Source organism: Cynocephalus volans, chromosome X (genome assembly GCF_027409185.1).
Source record: "Cynocephalus volans isolate mCynVol1 chromosome X, mCynVol1.pri, whole genome shotgun sequence".
NCBI lineage: Eukaryota > Metazoa > Chordata > Mammalia > Dermoptera > Cynocephalidae > Cynocephalus > Cynocephalus volans.
Window position 1 is genome coordinate 117,107,246 of NC_084478.1, and position 9,296 is coordinate 117,116,541.

At 37.3% G+C, this 9,296-nt stretch overlaps 1 protein-coding gene across 2 annotated transcripts in view; it reads left to right on the forward strand.

The window, feature by feature from the left end:
• RNF128 (ring finger protein 128) overlaps positions 1-7,782 on the forward strand; it is an 84,434-nt gene extending 76,652 nt beyond the window's left edge. For both annotated transcript variants that reach the window (XM_063083572.1, XM_063083571.1), the window contains exon 7: positions 6,349-7,782. In XM_063083572.1, the coding sequence (XP_062939642.1) occupies positions 6,349-6,482 (134 nt within the window). In that variant the 3' untranslated portion in view covers positions 6,483-7,782. The remainder of the gene's footprint in view (positions 1-6,348) is intronic.
• The last annotated feature ends 1,514 nt before the right edge of the window (positions 7,783-9,296 follow it).

A 9,296-nucleotide genomic window follows, 5' to 3' on the forward strand; every position in this document is an offset into this window, starting at 1 on the left:
TTTTGCAGAGAATTTGAAAAGCAAATGAAATAATGATCCATGCCACTTCTCCTGTATTCTTTATATGGATGAATGATAGTAACACTCAACAAGGTGCCCCAAACCAGAAACCAGGGATATCCCAGACTCTTCCCTCTCCCCTTTCCTATTGATTCAGTGTCCTTTTTCTCAAATTTCCAACCTTAATTTCACAGTCATAGTTTGAGCCACTATTTTCTCTCCACCCTCCCTCCCAAGAAATTGGGGAACCCCAGGCTAACTCCTTTAAGGCTTGCCAATGTATGGCAAACCATTCTTGACTTGCGTGTGTGGCCCTACTGTCTGCTTCCATAGAACTTCTATCATTGCATTTATTGCACTGAATTGTATTAAAACTTTTGAAAGTTCCTTTGGGTAGAGAAAGTGCCTTATATTCACTATTATCTACCCAGCACTTATTACAGCCTGCCACATAGTAGATACTCAAATTTGTGTTGACTGAATGACTGTGTAGAACAGATTTAATTCTGTCTATGATTATTTATTACTAGTTTGGGAATCTTGCATACGAGGAATTGATTCTTATGGTGATAGCTGATTTGCATAACTTTGGAAACGCATAATTAGTTCATGTCTGTGTGTAACGATATTGGGCTAAGTTTTGTTAGAACATTGGTATTCAAACTTAAGCACTTAACTAGAGGGCTTGTTAAAATAGAGGGCTCACCACCAGACTTACTGACTCAGCGGGTCTAGAGTGGGGCTTGAGAATTTTCATTACTTTTTTTTTCCCCTCTCTCAGTCACGCTTTATTTATTTATTTATTTATTTGTTTGTTTGTTTATTTATTTATTTATTTATTTATTATTGAATCAAAATTGATTATACATATTTTGGGAGTTCAACATTGAGATATGTTGATCAAATCAATATTACTAGCATATATATGGTTACAAATCATACTGATTCTTTATGGCCCTTCTCCAATCTCACCCCATCCCCCTATCCCTCCCCCCTCCCCCCTCTAATTACCCTAGATTTCTTCTCTCCTTCTGACAGAATAATGGTTACTCTATCGATTTGTTGCCTAGATGATCTGCCTAATGCTGAGAGGTGTGATCAGGTCCCCCAATATTATCATAGAGCAGATGCTTCTTCTGTCACTCTGGAATGGGCTTTGTGGAGAGAGACATCCTCTTCTTATCTTTATCTCTGCTGGTGACTCTCCTCGTGTCAATGCACTCCAGTGGCTGGTGGACCATCTGTGTGGTGGTTGTGGTGTCTAGCTGCTTTCGTAGCAGCCTTGGTTATTGTGGTGGCTGTGGTGGACCACCCACATGGAGGTGATGATTTTGGCATGCTCCCTGGTGCTGGCAGTGTACCTGGTGGTGGTGGGGGGGGTGTCCAGACCTGGATCCATACCTAGGGTCCCCGGGCGGGCCCCAAGGCACTGGTGCAGTGTGCCTGGTTGTGGGAGTGGGGTCCAGTCCCCGAATCCATCCCTCAGGTCCCTGGGTGGGCCCTGAGGCGCTGGCACAGTGTGCCTCATTGTGGGAGGGGGGTCTGGTCCCCACCTCCATCCACTGGGTCCCCAGGTGGGCACTGGTGGTGTGCCTGGGCTGGAAGTAACTTTTTGTCCTTTGCTTACTTCTAATATGGGGAAACTTCCTGTTGGAACCAGTACTTAAGCTGTGTTGTTGAGCTAAATTGCTGCTTTGCTGCTGTTTCCCTAGGGAAGGCTTTTTGTGCAGCTCAGGGTTTAATCTTTTCCTTATAGGTACTTCTGGCTCTCCAGAGACGGGTGCACCTGGGTTGTGTAGAAACTCTGATCTGGGCCTGAGTTTTTTCATCAAACTGCACCCTGTGTACTTCTGCATTCCTGACCAGTCTCCTCTGGGTTTTCCTGTGCTGATTGGAGGTGGATCGGCTGTCCTTGCCATGTCCCAGTGTTCTCTCTGTCAGCCCATCTCCCCCACCACCTGTGCTCCAAACACTTCCCATGGACGGGCCCCACGCTGGTCCCTTGCCATGACTCACCAGCCTCTGAATGACTCCACTTTTTCAGCTGTTCTGGCTCTTCACTACTGCGTAGGCCCACGGGAACCCTATTAGTGGTCTTGCTGTCCTGGCGGCCACCAAGACCCTCTTCTCCCCTGCTGCCTCCAAGTAACTCCATCTGAAGGGCACAGCTGCGGCTTCTGCTGGCTCCTGCTCCATGCACTCAGCAGTTCCAGCCTTAAAGCAGCCGCAGCCCAAAATGCTCAGAGCAATTTTTTCTTTCTCTCATTGTGGTTTCACCCACCTTCATGCAATTTGTAGGTCTCTCCTGCTCTTCTCCTGAGCTCCAGCAGCACCAGCTTGGCTGTTGTTACATTTTTATAGTTGTAAATTGGTTGACTTATGAGAGAGAGTGATGCTGTGGACCGTCTATTCCACCATCTTGACCAGAACACCTGAGAATTTTCATTTCTAACAAGTTCCCAGGTGATACTGATGCTGCTGCTCCAAGAACCACATTTTAGGAGCCATTGAATAAGAGCCATTGAATAGTTGTCAACCCTGGATTCACGTTACAATCACTTGGAGAGATTTTAAACATTACTGATGCCTGGACTCTACCTCAGACCAGTTAAATCATAGTCCATGAGGGTTGGGGCCCAAGCTCAGGTATTATTTTTATTTTTATTTTTATTTTTATTTTTATTTTGAAAGAATTTCAGACTGACAAAAATTTTTTTTCAGAAATAGTACAAACTATGTCCATATACTCTTCACCCACCTTCTCCAAATGTTAACATCTTATATAACCATATACAATTACCAAAGCCAGGAAGTTAACCAATAAAATGTTAACTGAACTGAAGACCTTAGTCAAATTTTACCAATTGACACACTAATGTCCTTTTTCTGTCCCTGGATCCCACATTGTTTTTAATTGCTCATATCTTCTTAGTCTGCATTCTGTGACTGCCTCTTCATGTTTCATGACCTTGACCTTTTTGAAGACTATCGGTCAGTTATTTTGTAGGACATCCCTCAATTTAGGCTTTTCTCCTGTTTCCCAATGATTAAATTCATTGCCCGTTTCTGGCAAGAATACCACAGAAGTGATGCTGTGCCCTTCTCAGTGCCTCATATTATATCATGAAGCACATGATGTCGTCGTCTTATTACTAACGATTTTAACTTTGCTCACTTGGTTAAGGTGGTGTCTGCCAGGTTTCTCCCTTTCAAGTTACTATTTTTGCCTTTGTAGTTATTAAACATCTCATAGAGAAAAACTTGGAGACTATGAAAATATCCTGTTTCTCATCATACTTTTACCCACTAATTTTATTTATTTATTCAAAGTATTTTAGGATTTATTTGTTCATATTCGTGGGGTACAATATGTTGTTTCAATACATGCACAATGATACACTTAGGGTAGATAGCATAGTTTTGTACACATTAGTCTACCACTTTTCCTCTCCTGCTCTCTGCCCAGCCTCTGGTAAACATTATTCTACTCTCTACTTCTATGAGAACCACTTTTATTTTTTTAGCTCTATATGAGTGAGATCATGTGGTATTTATCTTTTTGTGCCTGACTTACTACACTGAACATGATGGTTTCCAGTTCCATCCACGTTGCTGCAAACAATGGGATATCATTTTTTTTATAGCTGAGTAGTATTCCATTGTGTATGTATACCACAGTGTTTTTATCCATTCATCCATTGATGGACATTTGGGTTGATTCCATCTCTTGGCGATTGTGAATAGTGTTGCAACGAACATGGGAGCCTTTTTGATATATTGATTTCATTTCCTTTGGGTATCTACCCAGTAGTGGGATAGATGGGTCATAAGGTAGATCTGTTTTCTACAGTTCTCTGTGGAACCTCCATACTGTTTTCCACAATGTCTGTACACTCTCACTGGCAATGTAGGAGAAGTACCTTTTCTTCTTGTCTGCACCAGCATTTATTTTCTGTCTTGTTGATAATAGCCATTCTAACTGGAGTGAGATGATATCTCATTGTGGATTTGATTTGGGTTTCCCTGATGGTTAGTGACATTGAGCATTTTTTCATGTGCTTGTCGGCCATTTGTATGTCTTCTTTTGAGAAATGTCTCTTCAGGCCTTAGCCCATTTTTTAACTGGGTTATTTGACTTTCTGATTTTGAGTTGTTTAAGTTCCTTATATATTCTGTACATTAGCCCCTTATCTATGTGTAGTTTGTAAACACTTTCTTCCATTCTGTAGATCGTCTCTTCACTTTGTTGAGTGTCCCTTGCGTTCTGGAAGCTTTTTAGTTTGATGTAGTCCCATTTGTGTATTTTTGTTTTAGTTGCATGTACCTTTGCAATCTCACTCAAAAAAGTGCTGCCCACTTACATTTTGTGTAGTGTTTCCCCTATGTTCTCTTCTAGTAGTTTCATAGTTTTGGGTCTTAAATTTAGGTCTTTGATCCATTTTGAATTGATTTTTGTGTATGGTGAGAGATAGGGGTTGAGTTTCAGTCTTCTGCATGTGGTTATCCAGTTTTCACAGCACCACTTGTTGAAGATGCTGGCCTTTCCCATTGTGTACTTTTGGCACCTTTGTTGAAAACCAGTTGTCTGTAAATGTGTGGGTTTATTTGAGGGCTCTCTATGGTATTCCATTGGTTAATTTGTCTGTTTTAATGCCAGTACCATGTTGTTTTGGTTACTATAGCTTTGTAGTATATTTTAAGTCAGGGAATGCAGTGCCCCCAGCTTTGTTCCTTTTGTACAAGATTGCTTTAGCTATGTGATTACCCACTAATTTTAGCAATCATAAATGTTTCTTGCTTGCAATAATTATTACTAAAGTGTTTGCCAAGTGGTGATTTTCTATTTCCATCATTCTTTCTACGTTTATTAATTATACTTCTAATGTAATTAAGAGCTATTCCTTCTCCTCCATTTATTTATTTAATTATTTATTTACAGTAGCATGGGATCATATAGATATGTTTCATTCTATATTATGTTTCTCATGATTTATCCATTGCTCATATTGTCCTAGATTTGGTCATTGGGAACTCAGGTTAGTTTGTATTCTTTCAGCTTCCTTATTTTCTGGTACTATGAGATGTTATAGGTCTGGGATTGGCAATTTTTTTCTGTAAAGAGCCGGATAGTAAATATGTTTAGGCTTTGAAAGCCATTAAGTCTCTTGCATTTTTTTTTTTTAATTTATTTTTATTTTTTTTTTTGGTTTGTCCTACAGCCTTTTAAAAATATGCATACCACTCTTAGCTATGGATTTGGCTTTTAGGCTGTAGTTTGCTGACCCCTAGGCTAGAATTTAGGTTAATCTTGTACTCTCTCTTTACTATCTCTAAAATCAGCCATTTCTTCAGGGGGTCTTTTATTGAATAGTGGTATTTCAAAACCAAGAACTGGGTACTAGGCATGTTTATTGTTACTAGGGTGTCATTGCTTTTGGCCCTTTCAATGAACAAGGCTAGGAAACATATGTATTTACCCACACAAATATATCACACATCTACATCTATTTCTCTGTCTACCTTCTGTCTGAAAAACAATGATCTCATACTGATACATCGGATTCCAATCCAACACCACAGGGTTTATTCTAGTTTCCTCCTTGCCTCATTTGTAACTCTTCTCTGTGAATGGAGAAAGGCTGTCCTTACCCACAATATATTTACTTATTTGTTGAATTTTAAAATATACATAAAATAGTTTCAGCATTGCTAACTCATACCCCTCGGTAAAACAATTTCACTAACTAGTGTACAGTTCTTTTTGTTTTTAGCCTTGTAGGATAGAGTCCAAATACCATTTTCCAAATTTATTCAGGTTTAGTTTTTTTCTTCCCCTCCATCTTCAGGATGGTTATATATTTCATTTGCAATATAATTAGGTTCATTTGTTTACTGTTTATATTCTATTTTGGGCACCACTCCCAACTTCCTGGTTGATTTTTAAAATCTAGCTTTCTATATTTGTTTATGTGTATGAAGAAGCATTGGCAATTTTTTTAAGTGCCCAGGTGATTGAAATGTGCAGCCAGGTTTAACTGTTATATTTAGGGTAAAGAAGAACTAGAAGACATAACTTTTTCCCTTAAAGAGGCTATATAACATAGGTAGAAGTAAGCATACATTCATGAATCCAAAAAAAAAAAAACGTAATTATAAATCAATGTAAAATGCCATAGGTGCTTTATGTAAGACATAGTACAAATCATATAATTATTAAAGGAACAGAGAATGAGTGTAATTATCTGTATTACGGAAATAGATAAGAAAGCCTTCTTGGAAATGAATGTTGAATTTTGTCTTAAAGGAAGAGGGATGAAATTATGCTAAAATTTCTATTTCCTTTTAAAGATGAAAATCTACAGCTGGTAAACCATGAAGCAAGTTCTGTGTCAGTGGATGTCGTTCCTCATGTTGACAACCCAACCTTTGAAGAAGATGAAACTCCTGATCATGCAACTGCTGTTCGAGAAATTAAGTCATAAAATCTGTCAATAGAAAACTTGAACAGTTAGTAATAACAGAACTGCCAGTCAGGGCCTAATTTACTATTAATGAACTGGATAAACTTAATAAAATAAGAATGATACTGAAAGTGCTGAAATGACTAATATTATGCTATAGTTAAATGGCTTAAAATATTTAACCTATTAACTTTTTTCCACAAACTCATTATAATGTTTTTCATAGGCAAGTTTCCTCTCGATAGTGATAGCAACATTTTTAAACATTCAAAACTCTCTTCAAGTACTCATGTTTTTCATTTATAACAATTTTTCTTATAAAAACATGTTGCTTTTAAAATGTGGGGTAGCTGTAATCACTTTATTTTATGATAGTATCTTAATTAAAAATACTACTACTTTAGCTTGGGCTATATGTGTCAGGGTTTTTCTCCAGGTGCTTATATTGATCTGGAATCGTAATGTAATAAGCAATGCAAACTTAAGCTAGTACTTCATGAAATGTCTATTTAAGCTACATTAAGTTGATAGAACAAGATTAAAGCAAAATATTCATTTTGACGTTTTCTTGTTTTTAAAATTAGGCTAAATGTACTTTATATGAGTGTCGAGCATAGTTTATTCAGAGAATATGGACTGAATTGATTGGTATATTAGTGACACCAATTTGACACAAGATTATAGACAAAAAGTTTTCTTACAGAAATGCTGTGTAACTGTTTCTCAAACTTGTAAGGTTTTCAAAAGCACAGTATATAAATTACCATGCTATTTCAAAATGGTTATGACAGAGTAAGTCACAAAAATTGGTAATTGATCTTTTTGCATGAATTAGTCTGCAAAAAATTTTCTGTAAAATTAGTCTTTAGAAAATGTTTTCCAAACAATGTTGACCTTGAAAATTGAGTTTACATTGACTTCAGTGGGCTAAAATTACATTAGATAAAATAAAATTCTGCCCATGTAGCTATAAATTTTGTGATTGCATTTTCTTGGTGTTTGAAAAAGAATTCGGGGGGGGGGAATTCCAGGTGCCTTAATATAAAGTTTGAAGCTTCATCCACCAAAGTTAAATAAAGCTGTTTAAAAATGCACTTTATTTGTATTCTGCGTGGCTTATCTTTTGTTTTAGAGTTTTGTTTCCAGTGCAAATTTCAGCAGAATTTAGGCAAAAACAGAACAGACGTGTATTTTTGTTTGCTGAATGTAAAATGGATGAAACCATTGCATTCTTGTACACTGATTTGAAATGCTGTAAATATGTCCCGATTTGTATTGATTCTCTTTAAATATAAAATGTAAATAAAATATTCCAATTAAAGTTTGTGTCTGGGCTTCGAAAAGTGTGTTGTATATGTCTGCCAGAAACACTCACTGGAGGTTGCCCTTTTAGAAGCAAGTTTAACTTTAAGGAAACAAGCATCAGAATGTGCTTCTCGTTCAGAGTCTTTTGGATTTTAGCCATCCTAACTGGGGTTAGATGGTATCTCAATGTGGTTTTGATTTGCATTTCCCGGATGCTGAGTGATGTTGAGCATTTTTTCATATGTCTGTTGGCCATTTGGATATCTTCCTTAGAGAAATGCCTATTTAGTTCTTTTGACCATTTTTTAATTGGGTTGCTTGTTTTCTTCTTGTAAAGTTGTTTGAGTTCCTTATATATTCTGGATATTAATCCTTTGTCAGATATATATTTTGCAAATATTTTCTCCCACTCTGTTGGTTGTCTTTTAACTCTTTTAATTGTTTCTTTTGCTGTGCAGAAGCTTTTTAGTTTGATATAATCCCATTTGTTTATTTTTCCTTTGGTTGCCCGTGCTTTTGGGGTCGAAATACTGCCATTTGCAACAACATGGATGGACCTTGAGAGAATTATATTAAGTGAAACAAGTCAGGCACAGAAAGAGAAATACCACATGTTCTAACTTATTGGTGGGAGCTAAAAATTAATATATAAATTCACACACACACACACACACACACACACACACACACAAAAACCGGGGGGGGGAAGAAGATATAACAACCAGAATTATTTGAAGTTGATACGACAAGCAAACAGAAAGGACATTGTTGGGGGGGAGGGGGGGAGGGAGAAGGGAGGGAGGTTTTGGTGATGGGGAGCAATAATCAGCCACAATGTATATCGACAAAATAAAATTAAAAAAAAAAAAAAAGAATGTGCTTCTCAAATCTAGCCTGTAGGAATTCAGGTTTGCAAGTTCTATGGGGAAGCCCATTGGAGCCTATAGTGGAGGTAGCTTGTGAGATTTTTCTTTGAAAATCTCTGCGAAAAAGAGTCAGAGAAGCTTGCCTGTTTAGAATCCAGCATAACTCACTGAACCGAAGAAGTGGTAGTTAGAGCAGAGGTAGAGCAAAAAAGTAAATAAAGTTTGTGTCTGGTGTTTAGTTTTCATATACTAACTTTTCACATATAATATGCCTGGATTTGGGAGGGGAAAAATAGTTGTTTGTAAATGGTCATTGATATATTTGACCAATAAAAACTAAAAGTTTAGTATGATATATATTTACATATTTCATTACATAATGAGGAACTGCTGCCATTGTAATATCACTGAACTTACCATGAATTATTTTTAAATGTCAGCAAGGTAAATAATGAGGTCGACCAGCGATAATATAAGGTTGAAAAAGGACTTTGATGCTAGTCCATCTTTATACTATCCATTAAATTAGGACCTTTTATTAATTTCAGGTTTTCCTTCCAACTTCTCTTTGGCAGTATGATTGTTAAAATTCTGCTGATGAGTTAAGTGCATCTCTTTTGTCAAACCTGTTAAGAATACACTGATGTTTGGAACACCTCAGAAC